Genomic DNA, 26,113 nt, shown 5'->3' with positions numbered 1-26,113 from the left:
AGTCTGTTTTATTAGCTGTTGGTTGTTTTTCTAAGGTAGGTTTCCCTGTATACTCTGAGAGTTTTATTGCTGAGTCATGGGAAATGTTTTGAAATAGAAATTCCAGAAGAGCTGAGTTATAATCCTTCAACTGTTGGCAAATCTCCTAACCTCATGGAACTTTAGTTTCCTTAGCTGTAAAATGGTGATTAAAAATAACTTCCTGTGTCTACATCCCATGCTTGTTGTGAAGACCATAGGATAATGTATGATAGTAGCCTTTAAATATCATGTGATGTTATGCACGTGTATATCAGGCCAAATGCTTAGTCAAATCACAGACATGTCAAATCCCATTTCAACTTATTCCAATATTCCGATGAAATTCACACATTGACCTGAAATGTTATCATCTTAAATATGATTTGAGGTAAGAGGCCATCTACTGGGGCTTGGGAATTTTTTCCGCTAGACTTTGTTGTATAATAACGATAATTATTGTAGCAGCTTTTGCTCATAGAATCTGACAGAACACTTCCACAGTGTTGATGGGCATCCTGATGCTGACTTTTCATGAACCTACCATTCTGCAAATATTTTAATGCTGCATAGGCTTCCAGGTCACATTGTCTTGGTCTTCCCTTTATGTTTAACTGATAATGCCTTTCTGAAGAGACATGCTTAAACCCTATCTCATGGAACACAATTACCTCTGCTCACACAAGTTAGGGAGCCTGCACAGAGGTGAGACCACTTGTTAATCCAGGCAGTGCAGTCTGGCAGAGTACAGGAAATGGTTCTGTCACAAGGAAAAACTGACACCATAATGTGTTTCTTCCTTCCAGGTGGTTCCTTTACCTTTACGCTTTAGACAAGTAGAAGGCCCGTGGAATCCATTTCAATATATTCCCATTCAGGCCACTTCTCACCACCAACTCTCATTGGGGCCAGTCTAGTAGCTTCTGAACTGGTCTCTCTGCTTCCCTTTTTAACACTCCTACCTTCTGTTCTCCATTGAAAAGCCAGAGCTATCCTCCAAACATGTAAATCAGATCATGCCACTTCCCTCATCAAAACCACCTAGCTTCTCATCATTCTCACAAATAAAATTCAGTGCCCTTCCTTGACTCACAGACCCTCTATGACCTGACCTCTGCCTACCTTCGTGTTTCAGTCACTACATCTCCTTGCCTTCACTCTGCTCCAGGGGCCTTGGCCTTTCTACAGTTTCACAAAGAAACCACATTTTGCTTTTGCTCCATGCTTTATTCTCTGCCCCCAGAGTCCTTCTCCCAAATGGTCTCATGATTATTTGCTTCCTTACATTCTTTAGATTTTAGCTCAAGTACATCTTTCAAGATGCCCTTCCTTACCCTCTGGCTAAAACAGGACCTTCCATCACTTTCTCTTTATTCCCTTGCACTGCTTTCATTTCTTCACAAGTACCTGTTTGTCCTTTCCTGTAGAATAGGGCTGTCTACAGAACTTCCTGCAATGATGGAATGTTCCATAAAAACATTAAAAATTTTGTGCTGCCCAGTAAAGTAGCCACTAGCCCCCTCTAGCTACTAAGCTCTTAAAATGTGTCTAGTGAGACTGAGGAATGGAAATTTTAATATTTAGTTTTAATTAAGTTTAAATAGCCACATGTGACTACTGGTCGCCATATTGAGTAACGCAGCTCTAGCTACAAAATGCAGGAACATATTAAGGCATTGTTATTATTCCTGGAGGGAGGAGATCCTGGTAATAATTGTTCTGGTGATGCTGAGAGGATAGGGAATAGGACTGAAAACTTTTAATTGTATTTCCTGAGCACAATATTAAATGCCATATTTTCTTATTTTGATTAATTATCTTCTCCCTTCTATTGTTTATAGTCTTGACTTTTTACACCCTCATGGGGACAAGCTGCACATCTGTTTACATCATGCCTTTTTAACAAGATTCAATAAATGATGTGTGTCTGTGCATGTTTATTAAATTAGAACTGGGGTGATTTTATTCAGTCTGTTAGAAGGCTAGGAAATTGCAAGGCACTGTCTGTTTATGTAAGATTGCAGCCAATTTTCTAGGGCTTGAGCCAGGGGAATGCTTTTGGCCTCCTGGCTCGTCCTTTTTGAGGGAGAATATGGATTTGTAGGAAAAGCAGGGACATCCAGAGGTAGCTGAGCCATTTGGGCCATTCTGCAAATAGACTTCACCTAAATCATCTGAGACATGTGGGCGTCTCACCCATTTTTAAACGCCTCCAGGTACAGTGATTCTCAGCCTTCTTTAGTAAGTAGTAGTATTCAAAATGCATATTACTATTATCATTATTTTTTGAGGTGGAATCTCCCTCTGTTGCCCAGGTTGTAGCGCAATGGCGTGATCTCAGATCACTGCAACCTCCACCTCCCAGGTTGAAGCGATTCTCTTGCCGCAGCCTCCTGCCCAGCTAATTTTTGTATTTTTAGTAGAGACGGGGTTTCCCCATGCTGGCCAGGCTGGCCTCGAACTCCAGACCTCAGCTGATCTGCCCACCATGGTCTCCCAAAGTGCTGGGATTACAGGCCTGAGCCACTATGCCTGGCTGAGAAATGTGTATTATTAAATGCACATTATTAAAAAGTTTGAGATGAATTTAAACAAAGGTGAAACACTTATCCCAAAACAAGAATACACACACACACACACACACACACACACACACACACACACACACACATATATATATTTCTTGAATATGTCTGAAACAAGACTTTCTTTTTTTTTAAACAAAGGGCATAGGGCATGCAATTATTCTTCCTGCCCCCGGACACCTGACTAGATGTTTTCTTTCTTATTTCTCGTCCCTCTAATAGTACTTCTCAAACAGTGGTTCAAAGCCAGCTTGAATCAGAATCACCTGATGTGCTTACTAATTAAACATGTAGTTTCCTAATTTCCAAGCTGACTGAGGTAGCGTCTCCAGAAACATCTTCTTTGACCCCAAAGAAGCTGAATTTGAACAAGCTCCCTGGCTAGAGTTTGAGAGCAGCTGCACTTTGTTCCTTAGCATTTGGCTGAAAGTTCTTTTTTCTTCATTAATCACACTTGATTAATCAACTTGACTGTCTAAGAGCAGTGAATTGATCCTCAGATCTTTGTCTAATTATTAACACTTATTTATTAATATGCTGTAGAGCCAAACTAGTTTCTCTCTCTGAGTATCACCGGCTTAGTGGGTTAGCAGCAGCCTAGCTGCAAGTGATTAATAAAAGCCAACTCAAGTAAATGAAACTTAGTGATAGTGTTTTGTTTGCTTATTTCTGTAAAATTGTTTTAAAGGCCACTGTCTACTATGGTGCTCAAAGTCCTTTATGTAAAAAGGAAAGAATTGTGTTAAAATTTTTTTGTCTCCTCTGCTTTATTATGTGACAACCTTTTATTAGTGTTTTGATGATTCTATTCTACGTGTGTTTTATTAGAAGCTATCTTATCCATTTTGGATGTAGGTGAGATATAATCCACACCTATTGTACTTTAATATAAAATAAAATAAAGCAGATTTTGAGGTTATTTGCTTTTTATTGTTGCCCATAGCAACAATAAGATTCTATTCTTTTCTATTATGTGTAAGAATCTAAGGGTTGACTTTTTGAGGGTTTTATGCTCTCTGCACACTATTCTGTTCATGCTTCACCCTCTGCCACACAAGCCCAAGTATAAGGAGAGGTTTCTTCTACTTCTGGAATTTTCCCTGAGAAAAGAGAAATTTATTTTACATTTGAGTCCTAATAAAGTTTCTCCTGTGGTGGCTCCTCTCTCAATTATGGTGTTTGAAATAAGAAAGTCCTCTTGGGAGACAGTGTATTTCCCCAAATGACTTCCATCAGTGCTAAAAATACTTAAAGGGGTGACTTGATATACTCTCTTAAAAAAGAGAGGCAAAGAAATTTAATATGGTATTTGAAATCATTTTAAACAAGCCACTTAAAGATGTCTTAAAAGCAATTTGTGAGTGGAGACCATGATTATACAGTGATAAGATGGATTTTAAGGAAACCAATTTGCTTTGTGATTTTATGCTTGTTGGCATAGGATAAAAGGCCCAGCAACTGTGTTATTCACAGATTTAAAAATTGCTTTATTTCAAACAACTCAGATGAATATGAAGATGGTAAGCTCTGGAAAACTAAAAAGTGATTCTCATGTTAATGAAGACATTGATGATGAAGTTACATGTGAAGGTTTGAATAAAACTGTTTAATGATATGTGAAGGTTGAAAATACTATTTAAATTAATAATATTATTTTTTATAATATGTGATTTAGAATTTGTATTGTAACTAAATTAATGTTATACATTATAAGTAAACTGTTATTTCATCTGCATCTCTAAAAAATAATACATTCAGTTTGAGTTTAAAAACCTTTTTAAATTATTTTCTCATTGGATACCCATTAGCATTTGCACTGTCTTTGGGCACACAGAGGATTCTTTTTTTTCTTTCTTTTCCATCTAAATACAGACATCTTGGGGGTAGAGATCCCATCTAAGTACAACTCTGATAAAGCCATTATATCACTTTCTGGCATTGTTCTGTCTCCTTATAGATTCTAACTAGATTTTCCTATGGATAATGACAACTGTAGCATTTGTGTACTAGGACAAATTTTGTGGTTTCGTTTGTACAAAACTTCCATTGACTTTATTGGAACTTGTTTTTTTTTTTTTTTTTTTTTTTTTAAGTTCCTTCTTATCTCTCATGCTCTGTGCAAAGTAACAGGTATATGTAGAGATTAAATTGTGTCTGATCAAAACACTTTTGATTGCAGTGGGCTCCTCAAGGAGAGAAGGCGTACCTGCCCATGTTAACCTCTCTGCGTCGTCCATGCTAATGATTGCAATGCAGTACACATCCAATCCAGGTAAGCGGAAATTGGAATGGTTTGACTAATTCTAATGCCAGTAGTTAAACAAGACATCAAACAAGCAGGCTAGACCTTAATTTAATCATAGAGATGTGTAGGAAACAGACTTTTGAGTCAAAATCAATTTATCTTACCTATTGCTATTAGCAGCGATCTCGGTGGCTAGTGATATTTTTAGAATAGTTGAGGACACAATTTTAGAACATTGACTGGAAATGGATTGAATGTATAGAAATAGTAAAATTAGAAATATAAAAATAACCTGCAATTCTAAGAACGACAGATAACCACTATTAATATTTTGGTAAATTGGCTACCCCAGTGCACACAAATACCCTTAAACATAAACCTTTACTATGTTTCTGATTATTTCCTTAGAATAAATCAATAAAAGGGATTAATAAGTTAAAGGACTTGAGAATTTTTCAATATTTCCAATAGTATGAGAAAGTACTTGTCTTATTGTGATTTGTTATTATTATAAAATTTGTGTAGAGTCAGATGAATATTAATATCCCATTGTTTTGATTTGTAGTTCTTTCATTACTAGCAATGTTGAACGGATTTTCACATTTACTCTGTTTGATTTTCATTTGTCAGTATGATTGCAGATAATTTTGGAAAACTGACCAAAACAGGGGCTGTTAGTCATGTGCTAAGATATAAACTCATTTTTATTTTCATTTAATGTTTATTAGGAAAGTAACAAATCTGGTGGCACTGTTTTTTGTTCTTTTTATTTTTAGTTATCTACCTAATTACGTAATAAATAATAATAGACTCAGAACGAGGGAAAATATTTTTTTCATTTCAAAATCTTAATGCTTCTTAGTCTGGAGTGCATCTTCTGTCTTAGTCTATTGGGGCATAACAAAAATATAAATTGAGTGGCTGATAAGCAGCAAACATTTATTTCTCATAGTTCTGGAGGGTGGGAAGTCTATGGTCAAGGTGCCAGCAGAGTTGATGTCTGGCGAGGTCCTGCTTCCTGGTTCATGGATGGCCATCTTTGTGTTGTGTCCTTAAATGGTGGGAGGGAAAGGGAGTTCTCTGAAGCCTCTGTTATAGAGGCACCAATCCCATGCATAATGGCTCTGCCCTAATGACCTCATTATTTCCTAAAGGCCCCGACTCTGAATACCATCATATTGAGGGTTAGGGGTTTAATATACAAATTAAAAAACTTGTTTTTAGATACAGAGTCTTACTCTGTTACTCAGGCTGGAGTGCAGTGGTGCAATTATGGCTCTCTGCAGCCTTGACTTCCCTGGCTCAAGTGATTCTCCTGCCTCAGCCTCTTGAGTAGCTGGGACTACAGGCATGTGCTAATTTTTAAATTTTCTTTAGAGACAGGGTCTCATTAGGTTTCCCAGACTGGTCCCAGACACCTCATTTCAAGTGATCCCCCCTCCTTGGACTCCCAAAGTTCTAGGATTACATGCATAAGCCACCATGTCTGGCAGCATATAAATTATGAGAAGACACAAGCATTTATCTATAGTATTCCACCCTATTCCCCCAAATTCATGTTATTCTCGTATGTAAAACATTCATTCCATCCCAATAGCCCCGAAAATCGTAACTTATTTCAGCATGAACTCAAGAGTCCAAAGTCTCATGTAAATACCATCTAAATCTGATATGAATGAGGCAATTTCCTCTCCAGCTGTGAGCCTATGAAATCAAACAAGTTATAGGCTTCCAAAATACAATGGTGGGACAGGCATAGAAAGATATTCCCATCCAAAAGGGAGAAATGGGAAAGGAAAAAAAAGGTAACAGGTCCCAAGTAGGTCTAAAACCCAACTACATCATACCTTAAGGCTTGAAAATTACCATCTCTGACTTGATACTCTGCCTTCCAGGCCCACTGGGGTGAAGGTCCCACCTTCCAAACCCATTGGGGTAAGAGTTCTCTCTTCTGGTCCCACTGAGGTGGTGGCCCTGTATTGCAGCTTTGCCATCTAGGGGTTGGGCCCCCCAAGTCCTGTTTCTATGATGTTGTGTAGCTCTGCCTCCATGGCTTGCTGGGAATTGCCCTAGTGGGGGCTCTCTATAGTGACCCTGACCCCACAGTGGTTCCCTTCCTGCCCCACACTCTGCAGGCTGGGGTCCTGTGCCATGACTTTCTCAGGGAGGGGTTCCAGCTCTCCTGGGCATCCTTTGAAATCTAGGTGGAGGCTACTATACCCCCATGCCTTTGCCGGGTACAGTGCATGCTGCTCTGGCCAAAGGGCAGCTGAACAGTGAGGCATGGGAGTATGGGACTGAATTTTACAATGTGAGAAGGTGCCTTGTGAGGGGATGGCATGCCCTGAGGTGTCAAAAGTGCTGGTGGCCTCTCCTATGGAACCATTATTTCCCCAGGGTCCTTGCACTCTGGATCTGTGATGGGAGGGGCAGTGCAGAGGATTTCTGAATTGCCTCTGAGGTCATTCTTCCACTGTTTTGGATGATACCTCCTGGCTTCTGTTGAGATGGCTGACTAACCTTATTAAATGATCACTTAGCTACACTCTCATCATTCTTTTCCTAACAGGCTTCTTAATTCTTTCAATACAGAGAGGCTGAGAGTTTTTCAAATCTTTAAGTTCTTCTTCCTCTTTGATTAACAATTCTGTCTTTGGATCATTCTCTCTTCTCACATTTTATTACAATATAAGCAGTCAGAAGAAATCCAGCTGCTCCTTCAACACTTTGTTAAGAAATTTTCTTAGCCAAGTATCCAATTTTATCACTCACAAGTTCTTCCTTCCACAAAACACTAGGACACGATCACAATTTGCAATAAATAGCAAATCCATACAAGTTCTTTGCCATTTTATAGCAAGGATGGCCTTTCCTCCACTTTCCAGTAATGCATTTCTTATTTCTGTCTGAGATCACATCAGAATTGCCTTTACTGTCCATATTTATACTAACATCTCTTCAGGATCATTTAGGTATTCTCTAAGATTGAGGCTTTTTCTATAGCTGTCCTCTTTCTTTTTTCAGCCCTCGCCAGAATTGCTTTTAAAGGTCTATTCATGGCAATATAGACTTATTTTCTAGCCTGCACATCAAAACGCTTCCAGCCCCTTGCTGTTACCAGTTCCAAAGCCTCTTCCACATTTTTAGCTCTTTGTTATAGCAGCACCCCACTTCTCAGTTCCAATTTTCTGTCTTAGTCCATTTGGGTTGCTATAACAAAATTCTGTAAACTGAATGACTTATAAGCAATGCACATTTGTTTCTCATAGTTCCAGGGGCTGGGAAGTCCAAAATCAAGGTGCTGGTAGATTGGATGATCTGTGAGAACTCATTTCCTGGTTCATGAATGGTTGTCATTCCAGTGTGTCCTCACATGGCAGAAAGGGCAAGGGAGTTCTCTGGGGCCTCTTTTATAAGGGCACTAATCACCTCCTAAAGGCTCTTAATAGTATCACAGTAGGGGGTTTGGATTATTATTATTATTACTTTTGAGATGGAGTCTTGCTCTCTCACCCAGGCTGGAGTGCAGTGGTGTGATCTCGGCTCACTGCAACCTCCACCTCCCAGGTTCAAGCGATTCTCCTACCTCAGTCTCCCGGGTAGCTGGGATTACAGGTGCACACCACCATGCCAGCTAATTTTTGTAGTTTTAGTAGGGATGCGGTTTCACCATCTTGGCCAGACTGGTCTTGAACTCCTGACCTGTGATCCACCTATCTTGGCCTCCCAAAGTGCTGAGATTACAGGCGTGAGCCACTGCCCCTGGCCTCAGAGGTTTATATTTAACATAAGAATTTTGAGGTGGCACAAACATTCAGTCTCTAGCATTCTCTAAGTCTGAAATCTCTTATGATTATTATATATAGATATAATTAATATATACATGGGGAAATTATATCTTACATATGCTTGGTTTAAAATAATCAAACTATTATATTCATTATATATTATGTCCTTAATAAAACCATTTATTTGGAATCTAGTTAGAGTTTGATTATGAGAGTTTGGTCTGAATTTGCAAGCTAGATGCGTGGTAGTAAAGCAGAGTGCTTCAAAATTAGTTGTATGTAGATTCACATCTGAGCTTACCTCCAAATTGCCAGTTAGTGAAAGCTTGAGCAAGTTTTTTATCCCCCTAAAACCAAGTGTCCTCATCGATAAAATGGAAATGATTCTTCCTGCAGTTCTTTAAAATGCTGCTATAAAGATTTAATGGTTTACATATATGTAAAGTGCTTACTTCAGTGACTGACACATTGTAAATTCTCAATAGATAGCAAATCCATGCAATTTGCCATTTTCTTCTTGGAGTTGAATGTTGAGTTGAATGTTTCACTGGAAAACTACTGTGGTCAGATAGAGTTGCATCTGTTATTTTAAAATCTGTATCTTTATTTGTTTATGAGGAAATATTTGTAACCAGCTACTCTATACTAGGAATTTCAGTTGGGACCCAAAGCTAGTCTTGTGATGTAGGAAACACTTAAGCGAGGCAATATCCACCAGGGTCTCTCTGGGACCAAGAGGCAGGGCATTGTTCTGTTGTTTGAATTTTTACTAGAAGAAGCAGCAACTGGTAACTTGGTCCTTGTAGCTGATTGTGTATCAAGGATACAGCACAATACTTGCTTAAGAAACCAGCATTTATTGAGCACCTTCTATATACAGGAGTCTGTGCTAGGCATTGTGAAAACCACACAAAACATAAGATACTGTGCTTGCTATGAAGCTTTCCTCTAATTGGAAAGATCAGGTATATTCACACAAGTCATTAGTTAACAATATAATGTAGTACATAGGAGTACTAAATAAATACACTAGGCAGTGTTACTTCATCAGAAGGAGGGAGCTGTATGGATTGAAATGATCAGAAAAGACTTTGTGTCACTTGGGCCAAGGATGAGTCTTAAATTATGGATAGAGGGCTTTCTTTTTTTTTCTTGAGATGGAGTATCACTCTGTCGCACTGGCTGGAGTGCAGCGGCATGGTTCACTGCAACCTCCGCCTCCTACCTCCTGGGCTCAAGCGATTCTCCTACCTCAGCCTCTCCAGTAGCTGGGACTACAGGCCCATGCCACCATGCCTGGCTAATTTTTGTATTTTTAGTAGAGATGGGGTTTTATCATGTTGGCCACACTGGCCTCGAACTCCTGACCTCAAGTGATCCACCTGTCTTGGCCTCCCAAAATGCTGGGATTACAGGCATGAGCCACCGTGCCTGGCTGGACAGAGTTTTCATTGATAAGGTAAATGGGGCATTTTGGGAGGGGAAGCTGTTTTAACAAAGAGTTTGTCCAGGTATGTTCATGGGTCAGTGGATGGCTCTGAACAAGTTTCATATAGCACACCCGTGGAGAATAGCAGACACTGTGTAACAGAAAGTGTCTTGGAATATCTGCACTTGAGAATTCAGTGATGGCTTAAGACCAAATTTCCAATTCTAGAGCGCCTGTGCAATCAGTAGTATCCACCATGTGCTAGGCACTGCATAGTTAGTGACATGGGACTGACCCCATCCTCATCTCAGGAAGCTTATCAAAATGGTTGGGTGAGAGCGAGAAGACATTAATCAAATAATTATAAAATCAAGTGTAAAGTTTCACTTGTGAGAAGTGCAAGTATGTTATGCTATAAGACTCTATAAAAGCAAATTTTGCTTTTATTGAGGAAATCAGGAGGGCTTCTTTGCGGAAGTAACCTTTGGTTTGAGAACTGCAGGATGAGTCATGTGAACAATGTCTACAAGGAGGGGTGGTTCAGGAAGAGGAATCTCATGTGTCACGGGGGAGTCTGGCAAACAGCTGGGACTGAAAGGTCAGTGTAGCTGGAACTCAGAGTGAGAGCTCCCTGGTGTGAGATTAGATTTAGAGTTCCATGATCTGGAACATGCAGGAAGTTGTGAGCTCTGTTAGAGAGTCCTCCTGTGTTTTTTCAAAATCTAATGGGAAGCTGCTGAAGGGCTTTCAGTGGGCTGTGTTGTGTGTCACCCTTGCTGCAGTTGAGAATGGATTGAAAAGCCAAGCTGGATATAGACTGACCTGGAAGGAGGTCATTGCATTTGTCTAGGCACTTTAAAGGCAGGGACAATTGAAACGGAAGAAAAAGCAGATCTATCTGAGAGCTATTTAGGAAGTAACATTGATAGGACTTGTTGACATATTGGGTAGAGTGGGTTTCTGGATGTGCTAACTGGATGCATGATGGTTGTATTAGTTTGTTGTTGCACTGCTATAAAGAAATACCTGAGACTGGGTAATTTATAAAGAAAAGAGGTATCATTGACTCATGGTTCTTTAGGCTCTACAGGAAGCACAGTGGCTCCTGCCTCTAAGGAGGGCTTCAGAAAACTCATAATCATGGTTAAAGGCAAAGGAGAAGCATGTCTTACATGGCTAGAGCAGGAGGAAGAGAGAGAAGGGGAAGCACTACATGCTTTTAAATAAACAGATGTTGTGAGAACTCTATCATGAGAACAGCACCAAAGGGATGGTACTAAATAATTCATGAAGGATCCACTGGCATCATCCAATCACCTTCCACTGGGCTCTACCTCCACCATTGAGGTTTACAATTAAACATGGTATTTGGTGGGGATACAGATCCAAATTGTAACAGTGGTTCTACTCACTGATAAAGGAGGCATTGGAAGAAGACCAGGCCTCCGAAGGAGGATCTCGAGATCTGTTTCGAATGTGTTGTGTTCACAGTATCTTTGAGACATCTAACAGGAGATGGTGATTAGGTAGTTGTATTATGGGTCTGGAGCTCAGAACAGAACTTTGGACTAGAGCTAATGAACTTTGAGACCATACACAAGTCTCCAGTGACCTTCACTGAATTGCATATAGATGGCCACTGAAGTTGGGTATGAGCATGAGATTGTTTAGGGGAGAGCAGAGAATGAATGAAATGTGGAGTGGTTCTGTGACTAGGCCTTCAGGAACTCCAACAGATAATGGCCCAGTGGAAGAGGAAGAGCTCTCCAAAGAGGTAGAAAGGTTGCATCTGTTAGGATGTCTTTGGCTGACAGAGGCTTTAAGGTATAAGCACTTAGGTTGTTTACTTAATAGGAAGTCCTGAAGATAGCGCCACAATATCAGGGGGCTGAGATCTTGGAATTCCCCTTATATTTGCAAGAAGGCTGCCACTGCAGAGGTTATTATAACCTCACATGACTACATCCAAAAACAGGTAATAGAATCAAGCAGGGTCATTAAGAGAAAAGTCTCCTGGTGTACCTCTTTTGTTTTATCAGATGGAGAAAGTATGTCTCAGAAACTCCCCAGCAGATTTTCTCTTTGCTCTTACTGTCCAGAATTGAGTTACATGGCTACCTCTAGCTGCAAGGGGCCCTGGGAAAGTATCTTGCTTTTGTGGTCTTTCTATTGGTGTCTGAGTCCATTTTACGCTACTATAGAGAATTGCCAGAGACTGGGTAATTTATAAAGAAAAGAGGTTTAATTGACTCACAGTTCCGCATGGCTTGGGAAGCCTCAGGAAACTTACAATCATGGTAGAAGGTGAAGGGGAAGCAAAGACCTTCTTCACATGGTGGCAGGAAAGAGAGAGCTAGCAATTGCAGGAAAATCTGCCTTTATGAAACTTTCAGATCTCGTGAGAACTCACTCACTATCATGAGAACAGAATTGTGGAAACTGCCCCCATGATCCAAACACTTTCCACTAGGTTTCTTCCTAAAACCTGGGGATTACAATTCAAGAGGAGGTCTGGGTGGGGACACACAGTTTAACCATATCAACTGGCAATTGGACAAGCAAAAAAGGGTGTTGGCAGCAGTTAAGTAGCAACAGTATTGTCCACCACAGGAGACAGGGGAGGGCCATTCATATTATGAAGCCAAGGAAAGAGTGTTTCAAAAAGGAGACAGTAGTCAGCAGTACTGAATGTGGCTGAAAATTCAAGTAAGATGCAGACTGAAAAATGTGCACTGGATTGAATGACAGAGAGGTCACTGGTGAATAAAGTGTGAACTGCTTCAGTGTCAGGACAGACCTGGAATATAGATTAAGGAAGGTATCAAAAGGCATCTAACTAGGTTGAAAGTATCTTTCTTCCCCAAATGAAGATAAGCAAGTCAAGGAAGCTTGATGTTGTGTAGCTTTTAAAAATTCCTCTACAAGATGGAACTGAGGATGAAATGAAAAACTCCACTCTAATCAATCAAGTCTGTCACTTGCTATTCATTCAACCTTAGGCAAGTTGGACACTAAGTCTTAGTTTCCTAACTACGTCATGGCAATTGTAAGATAATACATATAAAGCTCTTTCTACAATATCTAGCAAATAATGAATGCTCAATAAACGTGAGCTTTTATTATGATTCTGTTGGGCTAGTTTTATTTCCTATGTAGATATTATGTTGATATAAGTTTATTTTGTGAATGTATGATTACTAGGGACTTTAAAAATATTTCCATTGTTAACATGAAGCATGAAATACTTCTCAAGGACCCTGGAACAAAGTTTGATAAAGTCAAGGGCTTAAGTGATTTTTTTTCAACCATGAATATGTGGAGAGGTTATTTCCTATTTAATGATTAGAGACTGAAAAGTCATACTGAAGAAATTTGTTATATTTATATCAAAGGATGTTTTGTCTGGTATTTACATTTCATCTATGAATTACATTTTCTACATTACAGTGTATCATTGTCAATTACTGGAATGCCTCATGAAATATAAACAAGAAGTCTGGAAAGTAAGTTTTGGGTCAAATTTAACCCATAATCACAAACTTAATTTGTACAATGAAGTAAAAATTATTTACATATTAAAACTGTTGTTTAGGTCAAATTTGTTGATGTCCTAATATTTTGATGTGGCAGAACCTATAATTCTTTTTTTTTTTTTTGAGACGGAGTTTCACTCTTGTTACCCAGGCTGGAGTGCAATGGCGCGATCTTGGCTCACCGCAGCCTCTGCCTCCTGGGATCAGGCAATTGCCCTGCCTCAGCCTCCTGAGTAGCTGGGATTATAGGCACGTGCCACCATGCCCAGCTAATTTTTTGTATTTTTAGTAGAGACGGGGTTTCACCATGTTGACCAGGTTGGTCTCGATCTCTTGACCTCGTGATCCACCCGCCTCGGCCTCCCAAAGTGCTGGGATTACAGGCTTGAGCCACCGCGCCCGGCTATAATTCTTTTTTTAATGGTTAATTATTTATCATTTAGAGCAGAAATGGCACTTTTAGAACATTGTGTCTTGATGGATAAAGTAATTGGATATATCTTATTCTTGGAATTAAGCTAATATTATATGTTATGACAATTTTATTTAATTTGAAAGGTTGCTTGAGAATCTGTCCTCTTTTAAATAGGAGATGTGAATTTTTAAGAAACATGATTAGGAAAATATTTTTTCAAATGCAGTATTTGGCAAAGTGGCTTATGTTATTCTAAAATCTTTCTTTAACATCAATCTGATCAGAGATGAATTTGTTAAAAGATAAAGTACTTTGCACACTACCTGTGAGGGCTCATTTACAGAAGGACCAATAAACACACAAATCATACAAATATAATGTTTTAATGTGATCTAATCTATCAAACATGACTGCATGAGATTCCAGAGAAATTACTTACCTCAAACCCCTCCATTAGAATTTTCACTGCTTTGGTAATGTTGAAGTCTGTACCTTTATTTTTATTTCATGATGCTAAGTCAAAATATGCTTGCTGTTTCCTTTAGGATCTTTTGTATGTGATTGCGTATGGGCCTTCACAAGTGAAGCCTCCAGCTGTGCAAATGCTTTTCCACTACTGGCCCAATTTAAAACCTCCTGGGGCAATAAGCGAGTACAGGGGGTTGCAGTACACAGGTAAGAGGAGAGGAGCCCTGTGATGCCCCATCCATATTTCTCCTGTGCCACGTTGGCCTCACCTAATCACACATATATTTTTGTCTTGCTGGATTATATTTATTGTGCCTTTGGACATGGTCATAAATCCTTTCTGAAACTAAATGGTTTAAAGATGAATTAATTCAAATATATTTCAAAAGCATTTATGGCATCAGGGCAAATTGCCTTATGTCCCAATCCCATTTGGTATACCATTGGTCTTAACTCTGGCTACCATTAATCACTCCACAGGCATGAGCAGTGAGAGTGATGCTGCACATTTGCTCATCATTTAGCAGAAACTCCAACTAGCTGATTTTGCTCTGATAAGACTTGCAGCACTTACAATATCACCAGCTCATGTACTAAGTAAAAATTAAATGATACTGATAGGCCAGGCACGGTGGCTCACACCTGTAATCCCAGGCACTTTGGGAGGCTGAGACGGGTGGATCACCTGACGTCTGGTGTTTGAGACCGGCCTAGCCAACATGTGAAACCCCGTCTCTACTAAAAATACAAAAATTAGCCAGTTGTGGTTGTTTGTGCTTATAATCCCAGCTACTCGGAAGGCTGAGGCAGAAGAATCGCTTGATCGCAGTAGGCGGAGGTTGCAGTGAGCCGAGATTGTGCCATTGCACTCCAGCCTGGTTGACTGAGTGAGACTGTCTCAAAAAAAATAAATAAAAAATGACCCTGATAGCCTGGTTGCTTAGCAAGTCAACAATGGATGAATCTTGGTATAATTAATAATGAAGAGAACATTAACTTTAATGCAATGACAGATATCTACCAAAAAATCCTGCAAAACAAACAAACAGATCAACAACCTCCAGATCCTAGAAGGCTGTTTATGTTTATATAATATTAAATAAAAGAAGAAACCTATGGCTAATGGAATTTTGATGCCCTTGTTCACCTTTTTGTCCCACTTAATTCTATATCTATTTTTCTGAGAATGAGAGAGATGGATATTTTGCAAGGTTAACTTTTCTCCAAGTTATTGTAGGATTGCATAGTGATGTTCTGAGAATCTACTTATTTGTTTGCATTACTGCTGTTTACAAAGGTGATTTGAGGTGGTTTTCAAGGGGATTTAACTGAATTCAGGTGTCTGATTTATTTTCCTTGATGAAAGGCTTAAAGTCAAGTGTTAGAGATAGTAATACTTGTTGTTTGGGCTTTGGTGGCCCTTGGTGGGCTTATTCTAAACCCAAACTACATGATAACAATAACAAAAACAACAAAGGTAGATAGTAAGTAAATTTTTCAAAATTGGGAATTGGTGTCCTTGGTGCTGTATATCACAGATAGCAGAGAATGTTTAAGTGTTGCTAAGTGAATAATTCGAATATAAAAGCAGCACAAAATATGGAAGCATTAATAGAATAAAAGGTGAAACAACTGAAATATTTGACACTAACATCTCATTTAATCCCTGAAATAAGCACTTACATGAAGTATAAATGGATAATCAGTATTAAATAGCATTTATCTATTCAATAAATATTTGATGAGTAACTACTCTGTGCCAGACACTACGTCTTGTTAATGATACAGGAACCAACACAAAACCAGACCTCATGGAACTTACTACAATCTAGATATGGAAATCCATTCATTTTATTCAACAAATATTTACGGAATGGTGACTATTAGGCAGACATTATTCTCGGCACTCTTGGTGAAGCAGTAAAGAAAACACGAAAATCATTAATGTCTTGGCGCTTACAGTCTAATTGTCAAGGAAAGACCTCAAAACTGCCTTAAAGGGTAATAAGCTCTAATGTAGTGCAAATTCAGAGAACTCTGGGGACACACAGGAAGGGTCTCTAACCTCACCAGGAGGATGGGCAAGTTTGGGAAGGGTATTTGTTAAGGAAGCTTCTCAAGTAAGTGACATTTAAGCTGATACCTGAAGGATGTGTACACACTAGATGTCAGAAACAGGTGAGCCATGAGTGGATGAAGTGTGAGTTGGAAGGCAGAAGGCGCTGCAGGCAGAAGATAGCATTTTAGTATTTAGGAACTGGAAAAAGTCCAGTGCAGCCAGACATTGGAGTGAGAGGAGGAGAGTAGCCAGAGGTCAGGCGAGAGGCTGATAGGCCTGGGAAGGAGTTTGGATTTTATCCTAGCAGCAAAGTGACACCAGGTACAGGTTTTAAATTGAGAAGGCACTTGATGAGATTTGCCTGTTCTTAGCATCCCCAAAGCCCAGCAAACTGACAGCTACTTCCACCTATCCCTGTGGCCATTGCCCTAGGAAGGTTCAGTCAAACCTGTCTTCACTGAAATAGCTCAGCCTATGCCCACTACAACCAGAGCAACTTACATCTTTTCTTGCGCTCTCTGAATCAAGATATCTCTAAGACCATTCATTCTTCAGTCCATCCTTGCAATGACATGCTCCTGCTTCCATTCTTTCAGCAGGCTGTTATGGCATGCCTGCCGCCCTCCAGGCACTGTCCTAGGACTTGGGAAGTAGCTCTCTTGAAACTCCCATTCTAGTAGACCATGGCATTCTGTGTAGAAAACAAAAAATCACAGAAAAAAAATCGTTCTGGTCTATAGATTACTACTTATCCACTACTGGCTGCTTGTCAGACATTGTTTCGTTGCTTATTATATTATCTAATTATTTTAGCCCTCTCCTAATTGAACACAATTTATGGACAAGGCGCCATATTATGTTTTACAGATGTATTGTCAATTAATCCTTACAAAAATATTGGGAAGTCACTTGTCTTATTTCCGTTCTATAGATGAGGAGTGGAACACAGAGTTTAAGTAACATGCCTAAATTCACACAAATAATAAAGGCATAGATTGAATTTGAACCCCACATTTTTTTTACTTTAACTGTGCTATATCACTTTTTTCAGTTCAGTTCTTTAATTAAACATTAGCTAAAGCATTAAAATTGTCTGCAATGCCTACTGCAAGACATACCAATGAGTATCATCAGTATTTAAATGGCACTATAACTCCAAATATTCTTAATAATGAAAATTATATGGAGACAGGATTTTATTGACTTAGAAGCTCAAAGATAAAATGCTTTCTTAGGAACCAGCAACTTTTGTTTGTTTTCCCAGTGATTTACAGTATTTCCTCTTTAAAAAGTAAAAATTTAGCCAGGTACGGTGGCTCATGCCTATAATCCCAGCACTTTGGGAAGCAGAGGCAGGCAGATCACCTGAGTTCAGGAGTTGGAGACCAGCCTGGCCAACGTGGTGAAACCCCATCTCTACTAAAAATACAAAAATTAGCTGGGTGTCATGGTGCATGCCTATAATCCCAGCTACTGGGAGGCTGAGGTTGCAGTGAACTGAGATTGTGCCATTGCACTCAAGCCTCGGCAGGAGACCAATTCTCTGTCTCAAAAAATAAAAAAATAAAGAAATAAAAAGTAAAATTTTTTTAAAAAAGGAAAATTTACTTACAGAAAAATTATAGCAATATGTAAAGAGGAAAAACAACAACACCATCCAGAAATGACCATTGTGAACATTTTGGTTTATTTCCAGGTTTTGATGAAAAAATACAATTAAGATCATATTGCATGTAATTACACAAGGCTCCTGCCAACTATTTATGATAAAAGATGTCAAACAAAGAAAAGTTTAAAGAATCACTATGAACACACAGGGTTGATGATTGTTAGTAATTCACCATAATTTTCATATATATGTATATGAATAATATATTACTTTTTAAACATAGTTAACATGAGAATATTTACAGCTCATACAAAGAAGATCAAATAATGAGAATTTGGTGATGTACAACGTTTGTTCCTTTTGGTTTGTTAGTGTATGTCAGTAACACCTGCTCCAATTATTTTGGTCTTGAAGATGCAAAAAATTAATGTCTCCTATTTTTGTGGGGACTCCCATGTGTATGTACCTAATTAAAACAATTTTTTTTCCATTTAAAAATAGATGCAAAAAATTATAACAAGTTTCTTGACAATGAAAATAGCTGTTATGTTGTTCTATGCTTCTCTGCTTCTGTGGGAGAGAAAGAAATTACTTAGTAATTTTCCCGTTACAGTGTCCCAACTAGTAAATAATTTAGCCTTTGTTAGTAAGAAACAGAACCAGTTATTGTTTAGTTTCCATTTGAACTATAGGACAAAATATGTTGCACAAGACGTACACACCTCCAAGATACAGACTCTACATTTCCAAGACAGGGCTTGTACCTTTCTAAGATACAGACTGTTGCAAAAGCAGATAGAGACTAACTCAAGATAGTACTACAAGGTGAAATTTTGGTCTCAACTACCAAATATCACATCAGTACAATTGGATTTTTGAATTGTATACAAGTTAAGTATAAGATGTTCTACCAGTTCTTTTATGTCACATTGAGTTCTTAGTTATCTTTTTTATTAACTCAATTTTATCTCTACATAATTAAAAATGTTGTAAAACTTTTTTACTGGTGCATTCATGCAGAAAATCACAAATTTAAAAGTATTCATGGGACATCTCCTACCATGTGCTCCCTCTTACACCCCAAAGGTAACTACTGACATGGCTTCTAATACCTGAGATTAGTTTCATCTGTTTTAGAATTTTATAGAAATAGAATAATGTATTATTTATTTGTGTGTGTGTGACTGTGTGTGTGTTGTGTGTGTGTGACTTGTTCATGGCGTTGAGGATAACTGTACTTTGTTCAGTTTTATTGCTGTACTTAATTCTGCCAAATGAAGTTACCATAGTTTACCTATCCATTCTATTACAAATGAAGATTCAGATTATTCTCTCTTTCTGGCTTTTATAAATAATGCGCCTACGAACATTTTTTGTGTATGTCTTTTGGTGCATACTTGTATACATTTGTTAGGTGCCTAAGGTGGAATTTCTGGATCAGAGGATGTACGTATATACAACTTTGATGGATAATAGCAAACAGCTTTCCAATGTAGTTGTATTAATTTATGCTCCCCTTAGTAGTGTATGAGAGTTCTTTTTGTCTTATTTTCCACATTTTTGGTATGACTTTATTTTGTTAGTTTTTAAAATTTTAGCCATTTTCAAGGGTGGGTAGAAGTATCTTATTGTGATTATAATTTGCATTTCCCCGATTCCTAATGAAGCTGAACGTTTTCTTCATATGCTTATTTGTCATTTGAATATCCTCTTATATAATCTTGGTCAGTTATATCTGTTGCAAGTACCTTGTTTTTTATTTTCTTAATAATGTCTTATTATTAAAGTTATTTTAATGTTATCAACTTAGCATTCTTTGTCTTCGTATTTAATCCTTTTTATGTCCTATCTAAGAAAAGCCTTCCCTACCCCCAAATTATGATGCTTTTTTGTCACCTTCTATAATTTTTGTTTTTTATCTTTTAGATTTATCTGGAATTAATTTTTCTATATGGTATGAGGAAATGGCCAATTTCTTTCTCTTATGGATAGCCAGTTGATTCAAAATTGTTTATTGAAAATATTATTCTTTCCTTACTACTCTGTGGTACCATTTTTATCAGAAATCAAGTGTCTATTTAAAAATGGTTCTGTCTCTAGATTCTTAGTTCAACTGGTGTATTTTTCCTTTTATCAATACCATACTGTTTTAATTACTGTAGCTTAATAATAAAATTTTATATCCAGCTGTGGAAGTCCTTTTATCTTATTATTGCTCTTTTCATTTTCCTTGTCTTTACCTACTTTCTTCCCTTTCTGTTTTTTCCTTCTCCTCCTTCATTTCTTCCTCCTCCTTCAATGACATCTTGCCTATTCCTAGCTCTTCGCTAACTTTGCTAAGTTAAAGAGTTTTTCAAGTTAAACATATACAAACACTCATACTGCTAGTATTTTGATTGGGATTGTCTTGAATCTATGTTGGGATAATCTTGATGAATTTGGGAAGCTGACATCTTTATAATATTGAACCTTCCAATCCATGAACATAGTATATCTCTTCATTTATTTAGGCTTTTTAAAGTTGCCTTCAATCCTTTTTCTAGTTTTCTACTAGATGTAGATGTGTAGATGTCTTGAATATCTCTCATGTAGTTTATTTCTAGATACTTAGTTTTAGAATATTATTGTCAATGATATATGTTCTAAAAATTACATTGTCTTAACTCTTTGTTGCTAGTATGTAGATGCAATTAATTTTTAGTTTGTTGGTCTTGTATTCAGCAACTTTGCTAAGTTACTTTTCAGTTCTAATAATTTATTATGGTAGTCTTGCTTAAAATTAATTTAATATGCACAATTATATTATTGTTGAATAATACAAATGTAATGTCTCTTTCTCAATCCATAAGTCTTTCATGTTTTCTTGCCTTATTGCAGTGACTTAAGCCTCACAGTGGTATGCTGATTCTTAAATCCTGTGCTACACTGATTCCTAAATCCTTCATGGTTTCTTCTTTGACCCATGGGTCATCTAGAAGGAGATTTATAGCTTTATCCTTCTGTGGTCAGATAATACACTTTATATTATTTCATTCCATTGACATTTTTAACACTTTCTTTAGGGCTGAGCATATGGTCATTTTTGTAAATGTTCCTGTGTAAAGAACTTAAAAAGAACTTCTGTTTGGCAGTTGCTTGTAGTTTTCTACATGTGTCAGTGAAATCAAATTTGTAATTGTTTAGTTCAAATCTTCTATATTTTCATTATATTTTTGCTCATTTCTTCTATCTGTTACCAAGAGCAGGGTGTTAAAAATATCTTACTATGATTGTGGATTTGTCTATTCCTCTTTGTAGTTCTGTCAGTGTTTGCTTTTGTATTTTCAGGCTGCATTATTAGGTATATACAAATTTAGAATGCAGTAACTTCTCAGTTAACTGAAAGTTTTACCATTATGAAATGCATGTCTTTATCTCTTCTAATACTTTTTGTGTTGAAATCTACTTTGTCTTATACTAATATAGCTATACCAACTTTCATGAGTGTTTGCATGATATAACTTTTCCCATCTTTTAATTTTCAATTTTTTTGTATTCTTATATTTTATGTGTATCTTGTAATCAGTATACAGTTGTTCTTTAAACTCCACATTCATGATTTTTGCCTTTTAATGGAAGCATTTATCCTGTATATATGTAATGTAGTTATGGGTATATTTGACTTTAAATCCACAATTTTCTATTGTCATCTGTTTTTCCCGCCCTTTTTTCTTTTCTCTCTCTCTCTCTCTCTCTCTCTCTCTCTCTCTTTTTTTTTGCCTCTTTTGCACTGATTAAGTATATTTAAATATTTCATCACCCCATCTTTGGCTTAGTAAGTTATTTAGTCCTGTACTATTATTTTTTGTTTTTTTTGTTTTTTTTTTGAGACAGAGTCTGGCTCTGCCACCAGGCTGGAGTGCAGTGGTGTGATCTCAGCTCACTGCAACCTTTGTCTCCTGGTTTCAAGTGATTCTCCTGCCTCAGTCTCCTGAGTAGCTGGGATTACAGGCACCTGCCATTATGCCTGGCTAATTTTTTGTATTTTTAGTAGAGTTGGGGTTTCACCATCTTGGCCAGGATTGTCTCAATCTCTTGACCTCATGATCTGCCCACCTCAGCCTTGCAAAGTGCTGGGATTACAGGCATGAGCCATCATGTCTGGCAGTCTTCTACTATTTTTTTAATCATTACTCTAGAGATTATATCATGCATTCTTGACATATCAGTGTCCAGTATAAAGTGATAATTTTATCTCTTTGTGTAAAAGTGGTATAAGATTTTAACTCCTTTTACTCCCTCCTGACTCCTATGCTATACATTGTTTTATATATATATATATATGTGTGTGTGTGTATATATATATATATTCCACAAAACATAATTACTGTTGTTCAGTGCAGTCAGTTAGATTAGATTTTTCATTTTCTTGCTGTTTTTCTTTTTTTGTATCTCTAAGCTCCTGAGATTAAAAATTTTAAAAATAATGTCCTTTCATATTTCTTTTAGTGCCATTCTACTGAAGATATGTTTTCTCAGTTATGTTTGTCTGAAAATGTCTTTGCTTTGCCTTTGTTTCTTAAGGCTATTTTCTCATTGTATACAATTTTTTTAATGGAGTTTCACTTTTGTCACCCAGGCTGGAGTGCAATGGTGTGATCTCAGCTTACTGCAACCCCTGCCTCCCTGGTTCAAGCAATTCTCCTGCCTTAACCTCCCAAGTAGCTGGGATTACAGGCCCCTGCCACCATACCCAGCTAATTTTTGTATTTTTAGTAGATATGTGGTTTTACCATGTTGACCAGGATAGCCTTGATTGGCAGTCATTTTATTTTTTATACTTTGAAGGTATTTCATGATTTTTCTCATTTTCATTGTTTTTATAAAAAATTGACTTTCTATCAAAGTCAATTGCCAATTACAACTCTTTTGGAGGTAAACTTTTCTTTGTCTTAAAAGTTTTCTCTTTATTTTTTATTTCTGGCAGCTTTACTGTGATATATCTAGTTATGATATTCTCTATATTTGTCATTTTGGAGGGGTTCATAGGACTTGTTAATCTGTGGCTTGATGTATTTTGTCATTGGAAAATTGTCAGGCTTATCTCTCTTTTGTTAGTGGTAGTACTTTATTAAGGTATATTTTGCATAGGTTAGATGCACAAATATCAAATATACAGCTGGGTCAATTATGACAAATGTATAATGCTCATGTAGTCATCATCCAGATAAAGATAATGGAATGTTTCCATCAACCCAGGAAGTAATGGTATGCCTTTTTCAAACACCATCCCCTTCTCTCACTCTAAAGTGATCACTATTCTGGTTTCTACATAATTCATATATTCATCTAATTCAGGTATCATGTAAATGGAGATCAAACACCATATTTTTTTTACGTCTCACTCCAGTCAACATATTATTGAGATTAGTCCATGTTTTTGTGGATATTAGTAGTTAGTTTTTTACTGCTAAGTATTCCATTGCATGGCTATGTCATTTGTTTATCAACCTTGCTATTGATGTATATTTAGGTTGTTTTCAGTTTTTAGCCATTATACATAAAGCTGCTATGAATATCTTATACAAGTCTTTTTGTGGACTTATGCATTTATTTCTCTTGGGTATATACGTAGGACTGGAGTTGCTGGTTTATAGAGTTTATAAGATATTTCTAAACAGTTCTCTAAAGTGTTTATGCCATTTTACATTTCATCCAACAATTTATGAGAGTTTCAGTTGCTCTCCACTCTGCTATCACTTGCAATTGTTCATGTTTTTAATTTTAGCCATTCTGGTGGGTGTATATCTTGTGGTTTTAATATAAATTTCTTGGATGACTGCTATTGAGCACATTTTTATATAATGATTAGTTTTTCATATGTCTTATGAAGTACCTGAGAAAGTCTTTTACCAATTATTGATTGGATTCTCTACCGTTTTTGTTGATGATATGTAGTTGTTCTTTATTTAATTTGATATGTCATTTGTCAGATTTATATAATATGAATATTTTATTCCAGTCTTGGGCTTACTGTTTTATTTCCCTAACTGTCTTTTTTGATGAGCATGAGTTTTAAATTTTGGTAAACTCAAATATATCATTTTTTATTTTATGGTTAATGCCTTTCATGACCTGTCTAAGAAATCTCTGCCTTCTCCAAGATCGTGAAGATTTTCTCCTTCCAGAAGGTCTATATTTACACTTAAGTATATGTTCTGTCTTAAGTTTAATTTTTGTGTATGATAGGTATGGCTTATTGACTTCTTTATGATTTATGTTTCATGTGGTGGCATGCTCCTGTTAATTTATAAAGAAAAGAGGTTTAGTTGGCATATGGTTCTGTGGGCTGTACAGGCTTCTGTTTCTGGGGTGGCCTCAGGAAACTTACAGTAATGACAGAAGGTGAAGGGGAAGAAAGTACATCTTCACATGGCTAGTGGGTAGGGGGGTGTGCACACACTTTTAAACAACCAATTCTCCAAGCACTCACCATCATGAAAACAGCAAGAAGGAAATCCACTTGATCCAATCACCTATTGATCCTCATGATCCGATCACCTCTCACCAGGCCCCTGCTTCAACCATGGAATTACAATTCAACATGAGATTTGGGTGAGGAAATCTAAATCATATCAATCCACCCCTAGCCCCTCCAAAATAACATGTCCTACTCCCATTTCAAAACACAATTGGCCAGGTGTCGTGGCTCATGCCTATAATCTCAGCACTTTGGGAGGCACAGGTGGGCAGATCATGAGGTCAGGGATTTGAGACCAGCTTGGCCAAATCCTCGTGAAACCTTTGTCTCTACTAAAAATACAAAGATTAGCCAGGTGTGGTGGCATGTGCCTGTAGTCCCAGCAACTCATAGGCTGAGGGAGTAGAATTGCTTGAACCCAGGAGGTGGAGGTTGTGAAACCCTTGGTGAAACCCTTGTCTCTACTAAAAATACAAAGATTAACCAGGTGTGGCGGCACATGCCTGTAGTCCCAGCAACTCGTAGGCTGAGGGAGTAGAATTGCTTGAACCCAGGAGGTGGAGGTTGCATTGAGCCTTGACTGCACCATTGCACTCTAGCCTGGATGACAGAGCAAGACTCTGTCGCACACACACACATACACACACACACACACACACACACACACACACACACACACAATCATGTCTTCTCAACAGTCTTCCAGAGTCTGAGCTCATTCCAGCATTAACTCAAAAGAACAGCCTAAAGTCTTATCTGATATAAGGCAAGTCCCTTCCACCTATGATTCTGTAAAATGAAAAACAAGTTAGTTACTTCCAGATTACAATGGGGATAGAGGTATTGGGTAAATGCTCCCTTTTAAACAGGGAGAAATTGGCCAAAACAAAGGGGCTACAGGGCCCATGAAGTCTGAAAACCAACAGGGCAGTCATTAAATTTTGAAGCTCCAAAATATTCTCCGTTGACTCCATGTATCACATCCAGGCCACATTAATGCAAGGGGTGGGCTCCCAAGGCCTTGGGCAGCTCTGGCCCTGTGATTCTGCAGGGTATACCCCTTGCAGCTGCTTTCATGGGCTGGTGTTGAGTGCCTACAGCTTTTCCATGTGCATGGTGCAAGCCATCAGTGGATCTACCATTCTGGGGTCTGGGGGACAGTGGCCTTCTTCACACAGCTCCACTAGACAGTGTCCGCATAGGGACTCTGTGTGGTTGCTTCAACTCTACATTGCCCTAGTAGAGGTTCTCCATGAGAGTTCTATTCCTGCAGCAGACTTCTGCCTTGACATCCAGACATTTCCATACATCCTCTGAAATCTAGGTACAGGCTCCCAAGCCTCAACTCTTGCTCTCTGCATACCCTCTGGCTTAACACCATGTGGAAGCCATGAAGATTATGGCTTGCACTCTCTGGAGCAGTGGCCTGAGATGCATTTGGAGCTCCTTTAGCCATAGCTGCAGGTGGAGTGGCTAAAATACAGAGAACAGTGTCCTGAGGTTG

The 26,113-nt window shown here is 38.0% G+C and overlaps 1 protein-coding gene across 15 annotated transcripts in view; it reads left to right on the top strand.

Annotated features, from left to right (window-relative positions):
• The window catches only part of UNC79 (unc-79 homolog, NALCN channel complex subunit), a 261,471-nt gene that overhangs the window by 51,142 nt on the left and 184,216 nt on the right, over positions 1-26,113 (top strand). For 14 of the 15 annotated variants that reach the window (XM_074393444.1, XM_074393429.1, XM_074393440.1 and 11 more), the window contains 3 exons: positions 4,783-4,875; positions 13,513-13,568; positions 14,559-14,688. In XM_074393444.1, the coding sequence (XP_074249545.1) occupies positions 4,783-4,875; positions 13,513-13,568; positions 14,559-14,688 (279 nt within the window). The remainder of the gene's footprint in view (positions 1-4,782; positions 4,876-13,512; positions 13,569-14,558; positions 14,689-26,113) is intronic. The other variant, XM_074393439.1, reaches the window with a different exon arrangement.

The sequence above is a fragment of the Saimiri boliviensis genome, chromosome 2, assembly GCF_048565385.1.
Source record: "Saimiri boliviensis isolate mSaiBol1 chromosome 2, mSaiBol1.pri, whole genome shotgun sequence".
Taxonomy (NCBI): domain Eukaryota; kingdom Metazoa; phylum Chordata; class Mammalia; order Primates; family Cebidae; genus Saimiri; species Saimiri boliviensis.
Note: the sequence above shows the minus strand (reverse complement) of the source record. Positions and strands in the feature narration are given on the sequence as shown.